The 17,749-nt window shown below is 43.2% G+C and overlaps 2 protein-coding genes and 2 long non-coding RNA genes across 5 annotated transcripts in view; 1 reads left to right on the top strand and 3 right to left on the bottom strand.

Moving 5' to 3' along the window:
• Nucleotides 1-17,749, bottom strand: part of LOC145420005 (uncharacterized) — a 108,723-nt gene that overhangs the window by 55,277 nt on the left and 35,697 nt on the right. The gene's annotated exons all lie outside the window — the stretch shown is intronic.
• On the top strand, nucleotides 36-6,008 carry LOC145420006 (uncharacterized). The gene is made up of 3 exons (XR_013901285.1): nucleotides 36-472; nucleotides 4,599-4,721; nucleotides 5,804-6,008. It is a non-coding gene; the product is annotated as an uncharacterized LOC145420006 (long non-coding RNA).
• Nucleotides 6,819-9,287, bottom strand: LOC145420002 (uncharacterized). Of its 2 annotated transcripts, none has more exons than XM_080288673.1 (2): nucleotides 7,282-9,287; nucleotides 6,819-7,081 (listed from the first exon to the last, which is right to left on the bottom strand). In XM_080288673.1, exon 1 carries the CDS (start codon nucleotides 8,895-8,897, stop codon nucleotides 7,860-7,862), a length of 1,038 nt encoding a protein of 345 aa, XP_080144799.1. In that variant the 5' UTR covers nucleotides 8,898-9,287; the 3' UTR covers nucleotides 6,819-7,081; nucleotides 7,282-7,859. The 2 variants fall into 2 exon arrangements, with proteins under 2 accessions (XP_080144799.1, XP_080144800.1); XM_080288674.1 differs by having other exon boundaries at nucleotides 6,819-7,022.
• LOC145420001 (uncharacterized) lies at nucleotides 13,244-13,964 on the bottom strand. The gene is made up of 2 exons (XR_013901281.1): nucleotides 13,707-13,964; nucleotides 13,244-13,506 (listed from the first exon to the last, which is right to left on the bottom strand). It is a non-coding gene; the product is annotated as an uncharacterized LOC145420001 (long non-coding RNA).

The following is a 17,749-nucleotide window of genomic DNA, read 5'->3' as shown; positions in this document are numbered from 1 at the left end:
CTGTTTAATTCACAGTAAGCTTATGCAGTAGGATGATCTGATTTCCTCGTGTTGGTGTTGTTCCCAGACCATCATGAAAATGTTGTTCCAGGTTCAACATTGCAAGTGACCAATCACATTGTTGTGACGTTATTCTTTTGCGCGCCAAGCCATTCGTGCATTTATGAAATTCCAATGTTGCAAGGACAATATCAATTCTGCTTACTGTTTATTAAAGGGTTACGGTTAGGGTTAGGGTCAGGGTCCGTTGATCGGCGGACAGAGGCGGTTTCACGCAGCTTTAGTACAGTTTTTTGTTTTACGCCGTTTTTTCCCGAAGTCGCAAAAGTATGACGTCACAACATTCTGATTGGTCACTTGCAATGTTGATCCTGGAACAACATTTAGTATGATGATCTGGGAACAACACCAACACGAGGAAATCAGATCAACCTATGCAGTAACCACGCTAACTACGGCTGGATCGACGCAGGTCAGACTTTGGGAAATACTCCTCATGTCTCTGAAACTAAAAAGTGGTCGTTCATCAGCTGTGTAGAGAGTTTTCCAGCAGGGTATTGCAAACGGAAACGTGTTGATGATGAAAATAGCGGGTCTGCCTTTACAGTCTTTAAGTTTCCCGGATGAGTATCAGTAACAAAGTCACAGACACAACTTTATTTAACTTTCTCATGTTGGTAAAAACGAATCTGCAGCTGAGAGAATAACAAACTCAAACTGTCGGAGCTGGTTTGATTTTTGGATTATAAATCAGCAGGACGTTTTCACTCAGTCTTTATTTACAGCATGTTTTAAAGCGTTTAAAATGGGGGAATGATGGGGGAATATGTTTTAAATGAACAGCAGTTGTAAAGCCTGCTGTGCGAAAATCACTGAATGAAGAGCAAACAGTGGCACAGCAACATGTGTGAATTAATTTGGTGATTTATTAAATGTATAAATGTTTTTATACTTGATTTTAATCTGCTGCTGAGTCTTTTACACTGATGGAAATGCCAATATCACAGAACATGCAGGAACACCTGTTCAACCAATCACATTCCACTTTGATCTGCGACAAACTGAAGCATTCACCTCTTTTACAACAGTGTTGTGTTTGACTGCTATATTGTTATTTTCTTTATACTGTAGATTTTCATGTCTCTGGAATAGTTGGCAGTAATAAGGATTATTGTCTGTAAAAGAATATCGACATGTGAATTCGATTAGTTTGATGCTGCCAACACTTTCATGTAACTGCGCTGCTGGTTTAAATCAACTAACGGAAAGATATCCTGGATATGCTGACTTTGCTCCGTGGTGTACAGGACTCTGAGACAGCATCTGGACTGCCTGTTTAGCCTCATGATTAATGTCCACAATGAAAATATTAGTCGAACATCGTGAAGTCTGTATAGGTTTCACAGTGTCGAACAAGCCTGGTACAGTTAAACCTGAGAGTTACTATATGGCGGGAACACCAATATTATCTCTTTTAAAAAAGTGTATACACAGGTCACACTGATTATTGGACAGAAAACACAAAGATCAGGTGTTAATCTGATTTATTTAATCTCTCTCCTCCTTTTTAATATTAGTTATAATTCAGAAATGGCGACTGAAACGAGTAGATATAACCCTAGTAAATGAAGCCGGTGTACAGCCAGCTGGGGTTATGACAGTTGTGTACTGGGTCTATCACACGCTTTGCTGTGAGACAGACATCCTGGAAATCCACAAAATCAGCACTTCTTCAAAGAGGCTCTATCTTAACAAACCGCTACATCCTCGGCTAAAAAAATATTAAAAGTTTATTTGGTGACACACAAACAGAGTACTTCAAATCACAGTTCAGTTATTTTCTGCATGTTCATAGTTGTTGTTGTTGAGAAACGCCCACTGAAGGAATGGCCACCAGCCCAAAGCAATGGTTTTGACTCAAACAGCGTTAACCCCGCCCCCTGAGTTTGATGGGTGATGCTGACAGATAAAAATAAATCAAGAACACAGCTGCAGGGTCAGGAGTGCCAAAATGAATAAAAAAAAATACATAATTAAATAATGAATTAAATGTTTTGTATAATTAATTAAAAATGGAAAATGAAATTAATGGGCATCTATTAATTACTGCCACATTTAATTAATTATTTATGGTGTATTAATTAATTAATTTTGTCACTCCTGACCCTCCATACTCTTGATCCCTGCATCCCTTCATCAGCACATTGGGGGCATTTAGCCCTAAGAACTAATACTTAGTAAAGCAAAATACACCAAACTTATAATTTAGTAAAGGGGGAGGAGCTACGGAGAATGAGCCTTATCAGTGTGGAGTCCATGCAGTTCTGGCTGGGAAACCCCACACATGTACTATCGGTGTCCCACTGATGCCCCACTACAACAGTGACATGTGGAACCTTAGTATTACAAAAATTCCATCTGAATAATAAAAAAATTAAATATATACAATGCACATTTGAGAAAGTTCACTATGACTCACTCAGTACATTATAGCTCAGTAAGGAGCTTGGAAAGAAAAACATCTGGCATCAGGAAATCTAGATGTTTTTCTTCTCTACAAAGGTGTATTAAAAAAAGAACAGCAAATTATAATATTACAGCGGATGTGTGACCTTAAAGGTTTCTGGCTGAAAAAAAGGTCACTGATCAAACTGATTCTTGCTCGCTGAGTGCAAAAAAACATTTTAATCAGATTCTCTGGAGGAAAATTTGAAAACATTTCCTCCTAACTTCTCAGTATTCACTTATCAGCATTCAGTCAAATGTTCATTTACGGGTGTAGTTAAAAAAATGCTAATAACTGACTTTCCACAGCAGTTGTTTGGTCGGACACAGTGAGAGATGTAATCTGTTACTCTTCATGTGAGAAAGAAGGTGTCTCTGAGATGTACTAATAGTGTGTTAGTTCCAAATAATAAATTAGTGAATGTATTTCATGGCAGTTTGATTATTCTTGGACAAACAGTGCAGTCTTCCTCAAAGCATCACTGTGAATATAATCATATAATGTTAAAAATATAATAACAGTCTTTTTATTATTGGTCAATGAAATAAATAAATCCTCTTTATTATCAGAGTGAAAACACTTCCACAAACGAACGTCAACTTATGACTCCATAAATATTCAGCCATTCAAAGGTGACTGACCTACTTCAACAGCCAAAATCACATATTTCTGGAAGGTCCACTCACTGGTTATTCAGCGTGCCAGGCTACAGTTACACCATGCAGACAAAAGAGCACTCGGAGCAAGTTAAAGGAAAGTTTATTCAAAAGTAGAAGTCTGGGAATGGAGACAGAGGAGTTCACTTAAATCTGTCATCATGAAACGGAAGCAATCAAATCTGCCTAAATCTGACACTCAAAGGTAAACTGGATACCTGGCTGACCATCACGTTCACGACCAGGTGAGGACGGATCAAAGATCAGGAGTCGATTTCAGGCTTGGGCTTGCTTTCATCATATTAGTCCAATCCAATCCAACTTTATTTATAGAGTACGTTAAAACCAACATGGTTGAACAAAGTGCTTTCCATCACAAAAACTGAGATAAAAGTAAAAAAAAACATAAACAGACAAAGAAAGTGAAATAACAATAAAATAAATACATAAATGAAAAAAAGATTTCAAAATTAAATCCTTAAATATATTAAATATTAAAACTAGTGCTGTCAGTGTTAATCTCATTAAAATGACGTTAACGCCACGCGGCAAATCTCCGTTAGTGAATTAACGCAGATCGTGTGGTTGTTTGCTGACAACAGAAAAAAAACATCAAAGGAGAAAAGTTGCATCTAAGAACACGTTTTTTTCTTACTGATGCTCATTAGTGAAACACAAAGACATTAGACAAAAATGAAACTTTAGACCCTCTCTTCCCCCAACAGAAGTCAAAGGGATCTTCCAGGAATAGTGACACTATTTTCTGGAGAAGTGATTGGTCAGTACGTCGTGATTTCATACCTGCTGATCTCTAATCTGGAACCTAACCGGCACCAGCAGAGTAAAAGACACTAAACAGCTAAATTGAATCAAGCATAAAAACATTTTAGGCATCAAGACAAGTCATATTATCTGTGAATTTCCCTTTTTGTGATTGGTCAGATGCTGCCAACACCTCCCTTTCCTTGTGAAGGTGCATGAGAAACCCTGAATTAACTTTGCTAACCAGCGGTTATCCTGATCACGACTGTTAGTGTAAGTGAATCCAGATGATGGAAAGAAAACCTGGGCATGCTGAAATCACTTCGTAGTATGTGCCCCAGGGTTCAAAGGCCATCCAGTCGCACCATAACAAGAACATGGGAACACTAATGTTGTTTCTCCTTTTACAGTCATAATCTGCATTCATGAATGTTAAAAATGATTTTATTAGAAATGTATTTTGAAACAGAAGAGGTGTTTCAGTTAAGATAACACAGAACTACTTCAGTGATAGTGGACGAGATCTTTCCACTGCTGTGCAGTGCAGATGTACAGCTCACAGACTGATGGCAACCTCTCAGAAAACACGAGTTACAGTAGTAGTGATAAACAGCGAGACAAAGATCCTCTGCTGAAGCAGAAAAGGTTTAATATATTTCCTATGTAACCTGCAGGGGTGATTCTCAAGTCTGTTGGAGCCCAGGCAAAAAGGGACAGGGACACCTGACAGCCCAGTGTGCCCAGCAGAGCTGACATGAGGGCTGTTTCAACTGAATCACACACTCTGCTTGCCAGAGGTGAGTGAGTGGAGTCATGTGGGGTTCCTTTAGGGAAGTCAGGTCCAGCGTACCGCCACTGCAGATTCTGCACATTATCGCTGCTGTAGACTCAAATTGTGCTAACAGTGCATTGTGGGTTGTGTTGCATCCGAATCTGCTGGCTGGCATCTTTTTCTCAATCCTGCCAAACTCCGCCCCTTTCATGTAAGCGTGCAGGGAAGACCCTGTGTTAGAGAACTGATAACAAACTCTGTGTGACAGTTTATCCTGATAACAAACGTTAGGGTACGTGAATCCAGATGATGGAAAGATAGCCCGGGTCTGTTGATGAGTCTCCACTTAAACACTGACGTTGTTTGTGTTTCCTGGAGTCCCGTCAGTCCTGTAAACCAGCGTCCCCAACCTTTTTTGTGCCACGGACCTACAATATTCTCAAGGACCGGCCTTTAAGGTGTCGAGGATAAATACAACAAAATAAAACCAGTACCGCTGCCAAAACAAGAAGAGTTATTCAAAACACATGAGAAAAGACCCAGGGAAACAGAGTTAATGATTAAAAAAGATTTTAAAAAATAATGCTAAAACCCCTGAAAGAGCATCAGTTTCACACCCGAACCTCAACTCTCGCGGCCTGGTACCAAACGACCGGTGCCGGTCCGTGGCCCGGGGGTTGGGGACCGCTGCTGTGAATAAAAGGAATCTGTTTGAAGGCTGTGCAGAGCAGCGGGACCACACATTGTCACGTAACATTTTTCATCATATTAATATTTATTTGTAAAATAGTAAATTTTAGTTTTAATGTTCAGTATATAAAATTACATTATTGAATACTACGTGCTACGCAATAATAGTAATAATAGTACTTCTAATAGTCGTAATAGCAGTTGTTGTTGTTGTTGTTGTCATCATGCTGTTAATATTGTGACTTTTTACATTCAGTTTTTGATTAAAACATTTTAATTAATTAAAATAAAATATTAAATTTTTTTTAACTCTACCACCAAAAACCGAATACTAAAAAATAACAATAAATGATGATAACATGTATTTATTATGTTGCTCTTTGTTTGATTTCTCTTCTGTTTTTTTTCTCCATACAGGTGATCCAGGTGTTTTGTTTGTTTTTCTTTTTGTTCCTTCCCCCCTTTCTCATCATCTCTTCTCCCCTCTGTTTTTCTTTCTCTCCCTCTTTCTTTCATTCTTTCCTTCTCCCTGTCCTTTCCCCCAGTCATGTCTGTCCCGTCTGTAACAACTGATAATAAAATAAAATAAATACACAATTATAATAAAGGTCAATCAAATGGACCAACATGGCATCTTTCTTGGCCTTCAAACAACAATTCTGGGCCCTATTTCAGGAAGCCGGTTTAGAAAAGTCAGAGTGAAAAACGATACTCAGGGTTGAGTAACCCCGAACTGTCCAACTCGGAATATTCGGTTTCAGAAAGGCTGATAACAAGTAGTTCAATCAACGCGGAGTTGCATTAACCCCAAGTCAAGCGCGCGCACGAGGATACATAAAGCCCTGATCAGTGGAGCACAGATTACGCGAGTCACCATGGAGACGGAGGGAAAGAAGGTGCGGTCGACGTATTTCACAGCGCTTGAGGCCGAAACCCTGATGGCAGCATATGCCGACAGCATGCACATCTTGCAGAAAAAAAGTAACACAGCCGCAGCTGCAAAAGACAGGGAGCATGCATGGCAAAACATAGCCGACAGAGTCAATGCGTGAGTGTCAATTTAAACATTGATCTAGGGATTTCCACCCATTTAACACGTTATCTTAGTATATGTTATTTCATTTTTTATGTCATACAGCGCAGGTGCAACCCAACAGGCCCCAAACGTTCCTGGCAGCAAGTAAAAATGAAATATAAAAACATAGTCCAAACAGGTAAGGTGTAATTATAGTATGAGCCACAGTGCTTGGTCTGTTTGTCCCATGTAAACCAATTGCAGTTACAGGCTACATTAATTTACCTCCTGTAAGCACTTATTGAAATTACCTGAGCACATTACAAGTACACATTTGCCTACTCTGTATGTGTAACCGGTGTGATTCTGCGTTGTGTCTGATAAAAAAGGTAAAAGAAAGAAAGACCTCCAAGTAAATAATTTGCCCACTCCAGCTCCTCTCCCACAGGGGAATTGTAGAAAAAGGGGTGGCATTTATTTTTACATTAAACATAAAATATGCATTTACACGTAACATATTTGACATAAGATAAAACAAAAACAACATGAAATCTGACATACCTGATAAAAAAGGTAAAAGAAAGAAAGACCTCCAAGTAAATAATTTGCCCACTCCAGCTCCTACGACCAAATACAGACAGTGGGGAAGAGGATTAGCTCAACCCACCACAGCTCCCAAGCTAGCAAGGAATACATATTCATGCTATCATTTATGGCGCCTAAAACACATTTATGACACACACATACTACACACTTATAACATCTTACAAAAACAGGCTCAATAATGACAATAACTGAATTAAAATCGCAATCATAAACATCAGGGTGGTTAAATATGAATTATGTGTGCTTTAAGGTGCTGGAAAGAAATGACACCCACCTCTCCCACAGGGGAATTGTAGAAAAAGGGGAGAGGCAAAAGGGGTACACTGTATTTATAGTATTGCACCAAAGAAGAAGAAAAGAATGAGGAGGGGCTCTAACTGATAATGAACACAACTACAGGCTTGGAGGTCCTAAAAGTCAGGTATAAAAGGAGAAGTTTGGGGGTTTAGAACACATTTTGTGTAATTATAACAATGTTATTTATGACTCTGTTACATTCACCCCCCAAGAATTACACAAAATCCTAAAGGGTACACCAAAAAAAAAAATATAAACCCACAATAACAGATACAGTGGCCTCAAACAAATTCACATCGCATATACAATGAATTAGATCAGCAACATAGCTTCCTCCAAGGAGGATAAGAGACCTGAGACCTGCTCGGCGCCTAGCAAGATCCCAGGACTTTCTATAGACAAAATGAGGTGCCATTTACACCACACAAAACAGGCCATAATATCTATGGGCGTCACTATCAGACTGCACAGACTGACAAAATACAATGAACTCTGTGCCTGTATTATTCTTTTCCAAAAACAATAGCAATGAAAAACATACAGAAATAAGCAAATTCACACATCAATAACCGCTGCTTGAACAGGTTCAACACCAAGGAGTGTTTCAAGTTGAGCCATTGATTCAATCAAGCGACGAACTGGTTTAATGATTCTACCAAAACGTGTGGTAAGTCCTTGATCCACGTCCACATTTTTGGGTTCAAGAGAATGAAAAGTGTGGGACGGGAAAGCAGCAGGGGAGCCTGGGGAGGCTCCATCACCAGCCAGCCCACCAAGATCAGAAACACCCATTATGGGAGGGGTCCCATGAACGCCATCTTCGACCGGGTCAGCGGCAGATTGCTGATGGATCCATGATAGTGTGCGGTCATCACACTCGCCAATGCTGGAGACGGAATCCACAGTCCAGGTGGCAGGAGGTACAGCTCCTGTGCCCCCAAAAGATGTCACAGACCCATCCAGGTCAGACTCAGCGGGGCCACTGACAACGCTCACAGCAGGATGTGCAGCATCGTCATTCAGTGTTGTGTCCAAGGGCAAAAAGTTAACTTGAAGGAGCAGGTTGCGATGCACCACACGCTCATGACCTTCTTTGTCTCTGATACGGCAGATGTGAAGAGCAGGATCCAAGTCAACTACCGTGTACACAACAGGTTCCCATTTGTCAGAGAGCTTCCTTTTTCCTCTGACTCCCTTGTTTGCCAACAACACCTGGTCCCCTAGTGAAAGAGGCAGACCCTTCACTTTTCTGTTGTACTGGTCAGACTGGTGTCTCTGCTCCATTGTGCTGTGTTCCTGGGCTCGGAGCATGGCAGAGCGCAGGTCATCCATCAGTGACTTGACATAGGTATCATAGTCACAAATGGTGTCATCATGAAGGACATCCCGAAACATGAGGTCAACTGGCAACCTTGGCACCCTCCCAAACATCAGGTAGAATGGCGCAAAGCCGGTGGTCTCGTGTGCCGTACAGTTATACACAAACGTCATGGACTGTATCATCTGCGGCCATTTCTGCTTACATCTGGGGGGGAGGGACCGTAACATATTTCCAAGGGTGCGATTAAATCTCTCTGTGGTACCATTACCCATGGGGTGGTATGGTGAAGTGTGGGATTTGGCAACGCCACCCAAAACCAGAAGCTCTGCAAGCAGCTCACTCTCAAAACTAGCTCCCTGGTCAGAGTGAATGCGCTGAGGGAAGCCATACACACAGAAGAATCCATCCCAGAGCTTTTTAGCGACTCTCTTAGCTGTCTGATCCTGGCATTGGAATGCATGTGCTAATTTTGTGAAGTGGTCAGTAATCACAAGGACATCCACAGACTTGTTGTTGCTGTCCTCAGCTGACCAGAAGTCAATGCACACAAGTTCCAGTGGAGCACAGGTCTTAATGCTTTCCAACGGGGCCCTAGCTGCTGGCTCTGGGGTCTTGCTGAGAACACACCTGCGGCAATTTCTCACATGACCGCGCACATCCTTCTCCATATCATACCAGAAAAAACGCTGACGAGCCAAGGAGAGTGTGCGAGGTTGACCTTGATGACCAGCATTGTCGTGTATGCCAGACAGCACCACTTGTTTTAGGGAGTCAGGTACCACAAACTGGAATCTCTTGTGTTTGGTCAGTGGGTCCCTCACGACTCTGTAGAGGACACCATTGAGGAATGTGAGCTTATCCCATTGTTTCAGGAGCAGCAACGTATGTTGGTTCTCATGACAGCGCTCACGTCTGGAGGGTCTGCGCTTACGCTCAACATAGCGGGCTACTCTGGAGATCACAGGATCCCCTGTTTGATGAGACAGGAGATCAGCACGGGACAGCGCATGAGTAACATCACAGTCAGGTGGACTGATGGAGGTTAGGTGACCAGCGAGGGATGTTGCACGCTGGCGAGAAGCAGACTCCCACTCACAGAGCGAAGACATGAGAGAAGACACGTCATCAGTTGACAGAGACACATCAAGCACAGCAGAGGGTGGAGCACTGCGTATCGATTGAGGTTGACAGGTCAAACGGAAGGCATCTTGGACACTGGCATCTTTCACACCACTGACTTGCTCTAGCAGCTCAAAGTAGGGCTCCGACAGGAGCCGCTGGGCCAACGGCCTCACAAACGGTTCCCTGCTCAGGGTGTCTGCCACAATGTTCAGCTTTCCAGGAACATATTTGATCTCAAAGCAGTATGGTGCAAGCTTAGAGACCCAACGCTGTTCACAGGCATCCAGCTTTGGCTTAGTCAGAATGTATGTGAGAGGATTGTTATCAGTCCAGACAGTGAACCGATGACCCTTGAGCCAGTGGCTGAACTTATCGCACACAGCCCACTTCAGAGCCAAAAATTCGAGCCGGTGTGCTGGGTATTTGGCCTGACTGCGGCTGAGAGACTTACTAGCAAAGGCTATAGGTCTTGCTCTCTCCTCACCAGCTGGCACCTGGGATAAGACAGCACCCAGCCCATCCATGGAAGCGTCAGTTGAAAGGATGAATGGCCTCTCAAAATCAGGATGTGCCAGCACCGCACAGCTGAGGAGTGCACCTTTGAGTCCCTCAAATGCTTTCTCACAAGCAGGAGTCCAATCTTGAGGGGTGAGCTTGCGAAAAGTTCCAGGTTTCCGACTCCCATGGCAGCCTTTAGTCCTCTTCTGACCGGCAGTTAGAGCAAAGAGTGGCTTCGCAATACGAGAGCACCCTGGAATAAAATGCTGGTAAAACATCACCATGCCAAGGAAGGATCTCACTTTCCTCTGAGAAGGGGTGCAACCGTCACCATCCATAAGGTCAGTCTTCTGAAAATTGGCGATAACCCTCACTTTATCCTGATCAACCGAGACACCACCAGCATCCACGACATGACCCAAAAACCTCACAGAGCGTCTGAGAAAGTGACATTTTTTCTGCGCCAGCTTCAGATTGCTGGTCCTCAGGCGAGAGAAAACAATCTCAAGACGTCTTAGGGCCTCCTCTTCTGAAGGCGCAAACACCAGCAGGTCATCAAGATAACACAGGAGGCTGGAAAAGTTCAAATCACCAAAGATGCTGAGCATCATCCGCATGAAAGATGCTGGGCTGTTGCATAGACCCTGGGGAAGTCTGTTGTACTCATACAGGCCAAGAGGTGTAGTGAAAGCAGTGTACCGTCTGTCAGACTCATGGAGGGGAACGTTGTAGAACCCAGATGTGAGGTCCATGGTGCTGAAGAAAGCATTCCCACCAAGGGCAGCAAGACAGTCAGCCTGATGGGGCAGTGGGTGAGCATCCTTAATGGTTTTGGCATTGAGCCAGCGGAAGTCAGTGCATATCCTCAAGTCACCTGACTTCTTCCAAACCATTACCAGTGGCGAGGCGTATTCGCTGGTGGACTTACTGATGATGCCTTTCATCTCCATGTCTGACAGCACCTCTCGCAATTTGTGATAGTGAGCCGGGGGTACTCTGCGATAGGGAAGCCTGAAAGGGCGGTCGTCAGTGAGGTGGATACGATGGACAAAGTCCAGTTTGTCTCTAGAGAACACATCTTGGTAAGTCAACACAAGCTCCACCAATTTCCTCTTCCACCCATCTGACACTTCACAGCCCTCAATATCAATGTCAGCCAACCCAGCATCTTTGAGTAGCTGTGCAGAGTCAGGCACAGAGTCTGATGAGGGGGGAAAACTGGTATGCTGGTCAGTCAGAGTCTCGCAGAGACCTTGAGTGATGGGCAGGTCCTCCACAGCAATACAAGGAAAGACATCCGCAATCTTAGCATTGCGACGAAGTGTCACAGGGCTCTCTGTTGGGTTAAGGACTTTCATAGGGACCCAACGATCTCCCCACATGGGTGTTATAATGCGCCCCACCATTATGTTCTTTGGAGTGGAACGGGCTGACGTGGGTTCCACAACGACAGTACTTCCTGGAGACACGAGGGCAGAAGGTGGCAGCTTTCCCCAAACTACATATTCTTTTTGTGGCAGGAGAGTGACACTCTTCCGCAACCTGACTGTACCTACTTTATCTGGCAACACAGGAGCAGACCACCGTGCGATACAGCTCAGCAACTGCAGGAAGTCTTCACAATCAGTGCCAGTGTAATTGGAGTTAATAAGCTCCCAGTACTTTGTATCAGCCTTCATCTTCTGAATGATGGGCCGGATCACATTGCTCCCCACGATGAGCTCATCTTTTTGCCCAGGAACCACAAATGTTGGTACAAGAAACCTAGTCCCATATACTTCAATGTCCAAATCATAGATGCATTTCGGTTGTGTGAGAAGGCCACCGCAACCAACCAGCACCACATTTTCAGGGATATGCTGCGGAATCAGAGCAACACCAGCAGCTCTTAGCTTGCTATCAGCCTCTTCACTTAGTGTGCATGACATACTTCCTGAATCAAGCATGCTTGTCAGGGAACACCGGCCACTGACCGACACTGGAGTGGAAAACAATCTCAAGACGTCTTAGGGCCTCCTCTTCTGAAGGCGCAAACACCAGCAGGTCATCAAGATAACACAGGAGGCTGGAAAAGTTCAAATCACCAAAGATGCTGAGCATCATCCGCATGAAAGATGCTGGGCTGGTGCATAGAGTTAAGAGAGGATGTGATATTTTCCCCAATTTGCTTTGCTAAGTCAGTGATCAAGCTGCTCAACATGTCACTAGTGACAGCCTGGGTGTGTGTTTGGCGTTCGCAAGCAGCTGGTGTGGAGCTAGCTGCTGGCATTAATGGTGAGTGCATCACTGGCTGGTCTACAGTGTGGGCACCAATACCCGGGACTACTGGCCTACCCCTCCCAAAAAACTTTGGAGCAATCTGATGACCCCTCCCCAAACCAAAGGTCATATTACTCCCTGCAGAGAACAGATCAGGCAAAGCGCTATCCACAGTTTCCTCACTTAACATGTTGGCCCAAGTGAGATATCACTGTTCAACAGCAAAAAAAAACTAGCCTAACCCCCACACACAATTATGCAAAACTTCACAAAACAATGAAATGTGGGGAGAAGAAAAAAAAACATCAAAGAATCAAAACACCATAGAAAATAAAATGTTGTTTTCTCCTCTCAATTAAAACAGGCTGTAAAAGCCAATATCAATAGAGAAAAAAAAATTACAATCCGTGCCTGTATAATTTGAGGCAACAATATGAAACAGTGACAGAAATGATCACCTACGTATTTGCCCTTTAAGTTCACACGTGACAGAGATGCCTGCAAGCCAAATTACGGGGCATCGATCACACATGCGATATAAAAACCTGTGAGTCAAAGCGCAGGGCACAAGATTCTGGCACACAGCTGCAGAGAGGAGGCGGGAAAACAGCGGCAGCAGAAGGAGGAGGGGTGGATCGCGGATTGGCGATGTGACGGGTCAGCGGCACCAAGTGTAACCGGTGTGATTCTGCGTTGTGTCTGATAAAAAAGGTAAAAGAAAGAAAGACCTCCAAGTAAATAATTTGCCCACTCCAGCTCCTCTCCCACAGGGGAATTGTAGAAAAAGGGGTGGCATTTATTTTTACATTAAACATAAAATATGCATTTACACGTAACATATTTGACATAAGATAAAACAAAAACAACATGAAATCTGACATACCTGATAAAAAAGGTAAAAGAAAGAAAGACCTCCAAGTAAATAATTTGCCCACTCCAGCTCCTACGACCAAATACAGACAGTGGGGAAGAGGATTAGCTCAACCCACCACAGCTCCCAAGCTAGCAAGGAATATATATTCATGCTATCATTTATGGCGCCTAAAACACATTTATGACACACACATACTACACACTTATAACATCTTACAAAAACAGGCTCAATAATGACAATAACTGAATTAAAATCGCAATCATAAACATCAGGGTGGTTAAATATGAATTATGTGTGCTTTAAGGTGCTGGAAAGAAATGACACCCACCTCTCCCACAGGGGAATTGTAGAAAAAGGGGAGAGGCAAAAGGGGTACACTGTATTTATAGTATTGCACCAAAGAAGAAGAAAAGAATGAGGAGGGGCTCTAACTGATAATGAACACAACTACAGGCTTGGAGGTCCTAAAAGTCAGGTATAAAAGGAGAAGTTTGGGGGTTTAGAACACATTTTGTGTAATTATAACAATGTTATTTATGACTCTGTTACATATGCTCAAATGTGTGCCGTCACAACCAACAGAAAAAAAGCGGAGGCCTGAAAAACAGGTGGGGGTCCTCCACCACCACCACTCACAGAGGCTGAGCAGTTGGCCCTCAGCCAAAACAGTGGGCACCCTGTGGCTGAAGGCATCTCTGCGGGGACATCCTCTGAGTCAGTAACCCCGCAAGACACAAGTGCCTACATAGGGGGTAAATTCAAAATAATACATGATGTGCATACATCCATTCTTCACAGTCACCTTGACCAAAATGAACTATGTCGTAGTGAAGTTATTGTCCTACTGTCAGAGATTTACAGTTATCAAACAGTTAGGTGAATAAACAACACTGAGACACTTGGAGACTGTTAACGTGCTGCACGGGTGAGGGCTCAGGGAGAGACCCACTCACACCGAGCTGCAGGTAGTTCGTCTTTATTTATAGCATAGCAGTGTCCTTTAATTTTGCATACATGTGTGTGTGTGTGTGTGTGTGTGTTAATCTCTCACAGGGTGAGCTTCCTGTTTCTAGAGACAGAGCGAGTAGTACATTTTGTTCTTTCCCCATTAAGAGTAACATATGAACATATACTCTAATGCAACATAAAACTCATAAAAGCATTTCCACCTTAACACCTACTGATTTTGCCTTCCCTCAGTGTCGGTTGTCTCTGAGAGCATACTGACAATGAGGTGTATGGTGATTGGTATGTCTGGTAGTTGCCAGTTGTGCCCACATAAGTCATGAGTGACCTGTATGAACCCCATATTCTGCCAGTTGATGGTGATGGTGTACTGCATCTGGTGCAGCCCCCTGTTGAGCCAGACCAACATGCAGTTGTGAGTACTCGTAATACTCCACAGACTACATGTGTCAACAGTAGAACAGCAATGTTGTTAAATGTCTCCACCACAGGCACATGATGACGAAACAGTGACAGCTGTTACAGAGGAGGACGCAACAGAGCCACACTATGAGGTATACAGTGTACAGTGGAAAATATAACAACTGACTACAATGTGGTACTATGATAACACCATGGACTTACTATGTCCCTGGCAGAGTGATGCTGGAAATGAAGAGGAAGAGGGTCCAGCCACTCCTACAACAAACCTTTCCACAGTAGGATTTTCAGCACTGATTTACAACCAACCTAAGTAGGCATGTACTATGGATGCCAATGCTATGTCCTGTGTTGCAATAGCTCCCTGTGAAGCAGCTGTACAAGACATATCTGGTCAGGAAAATACAGAAGTGCGACATGGAAATGGTACACCTCAAGCTGCAGATCCAAAAGTCCAAGTTGGAGATTGTACTGCTGGAACAACAGTTAAGGGTGGGTGGAGTGATCAGAGATGGACGAATCATGTCAGTGTTTGTACAACATACTAATATACGCATTTATTCTTTGTGTACAGGACATACAGGGTGACCAATAAAGCCAGTTGACCACAGAATCTGTGTATTTGTCTTGTAACATGTTGGGTTGACGGGTCACAGGAAATGGTTGTGGCATATGGTGTCTCTGACTGCTCTTCCATCCTGTACGTTCGTGGGAGGGTCAGGATGTTCATCGTGTGGATCACTGCTGATGTCTGGTTCAGCTGGACAGTGTTCACCTCTAATCGTGGCAATGTTGTGAAGAATCACACATGCCACAATAATGTCACATGCCCTTTCTGGGGTGACCCTGAGTCTTTGAAGGCACTGGAACCGGGCCTTGAGCATTCCGATGGTCATTTCAACTCTGGCCCGTGTCCTGCAATGGGCCAGATTATAACGCTGCTGTGGGCCCGGTTCAGGGTCAGGGTAAGGGGTGAGCAAATAGGGTAGACATGGGTACCCCCTATCACCAAGCAGGTGGCCAGTGAACTCTCCTAGGACAGAAGAATACCTGTCAGTGCAAACGTCCCTGTGGCAATTGGTCTCTGTATATTTCACAGTAACTTTGACCCACCATGTCCAAATTTTGTGCTCAGTGTACATTCCCGGAAGATTCGTGAGTCATGTACAGAGCCTGGCCACTTGGCTTCCACATTTGTGATGATGTTGGCAGCATCACATATGATCTACACAGTGCAGAGAACACAAATTAGCATCCATTACTATGATGCCATCACTTGTTAGTGTGAAATGCTACAGGGAACTATGTACCTGCACATTAATGCTGTGGAAAGACTTCCTGTTCACATAGTCTCCTTCATTTACTGAGGGTGCAATGATTGGAATGTGAGTGCCATCTGTACAGCCAATCACGCCTGGGAACCCTGGAAATTAATGTACCATTTAAGTAGTAGTCCAAGTATCACCACATCATGAATTAAGTTTTGGTCATCCTGATACCTGCAATTTTGTGGCATCCCTCTTTGATAAATCTTGTGGGTCTGTGACCGGGGAACACAAACGAGTACAGGAGACGTTTCAGTGCAACTGTAACATTCCTGACTGCCCGACAGACGGTAGCCTTGGAAACGTGCTCAGCGTCACCAATATTATACAGAAAGCTCCCGTTTGCAAAAAAACGGAGTGCAGTACAAAGAATATGTAATGAACTGAGAGCATGTCCGCGATGTGTCACATGCGTAATATATGGCCTGAGGATGTTATCCAAATAACTTATAGATTGTGCTGAAAAACGGTAACGTTCGCACAGAAAATCATCAGGTAATGATAAAATGTCCAAACGCGCTCTAATCACTCTCCCGGCGGAGAGCTCTGCGGAGAATTTGGGCTTCAACATCTACTGGCTCTTCGAGGTAGGGGCACGCCATGTCTGACACTTCCTACAGTCAGGTTTCTGACAAAGAGGTGGGGAAAGTCAGGGTTAGTTGAAGTAAACCTGCTGGGGAGCAGGTTAGCTTCACGGAGTGTGTCGTCATAGTAACTCACTCAGGATTAATCTGAACTCGCTTTGTGAAACCGAAAACCCAGAGTTTTCGTTAACTCAGGGTATACTTACTCAGAGTTTGCACTAAACCGGCTTCCTGAAATAGGGCCCTGATGACTAAAGATCCAAATGGGACAGGCAAAAAAATAAATAAATGATGATAACCATGTGCAGCTTCTCTCGTCTTCCATTTTTCCCTGATATGTTTCAGACACGTGTTAAAGTGTGTTGGCTGCATATTAAGTTCAAAATGCTGATGAATGCTGATGAGCTCTGATCCAGTTGACTGATATACTCTTCTCTACATCCTGCACTGAAATATGAGGATTGTTTGTTTATTAAAATTAAAAATCATCATGGAGTCATTGACAGAAGAGCATCAACGTTCAGCCTGTTAAATTAGATTTAGATATTTTTATTTCAGAAATGATTCCTAACAAAAATGGAGAATATAAAAACACAATCAAAGCAGTAAAGTCCATATTATGAAGTGTTTGCTGTATCAGACAATCATGTTTATTCACAACAATGAAAACAATATAGTGCAGATAAACATGGTGCTGTAATGAATCTGCTCTTAAACACAATAACAAAATACATTTTCCAAGAGAGATGATAATGATTCACATCAGCGTGAAGAACGAATACATTTACAACTGGTTTCTAACATTTCTTATAGATCGAACTGATCACTGATAGAAACAGAAGAATATTCAAAATGATACTCTGAGAGATACATGAATGAGATGTGGATAAACATCAAATCACATAAAACAAAAAAGCACATAATCATTATAACTGGGGCCACCGTGGCTCAGGGGGTTGGGAAGCGTATCTTGTCTGGGCAAGACATTTTACCCTACCGCCTACTGGTGTTAGCCAGATGGGGCCGATGGCGCATTCCACCAGTGTGTGAATGCGAGAGTGAATGAATTGTGGCAT

The sequence above is a fragment of the Astatotilapia calliptera genome, chromosome 14 (genome assembly GCF_964374335.1).
Source record: "Astatotilapia calliptera chromosome 14, fAstCal68.1, whole genome shotgun sequence".
Classification (NCBI taxonomy): Eukaryota; Metazoa; Chordata; class Actinopteri; order Cichliformes; family Cichlidae; genus Astatotilapia; species Astatotilapia calliptera.
Note: the sequence above shows the minus strand (reverse complement) of the source record. Positions and strands in the feature narration are given on the sequence as shown.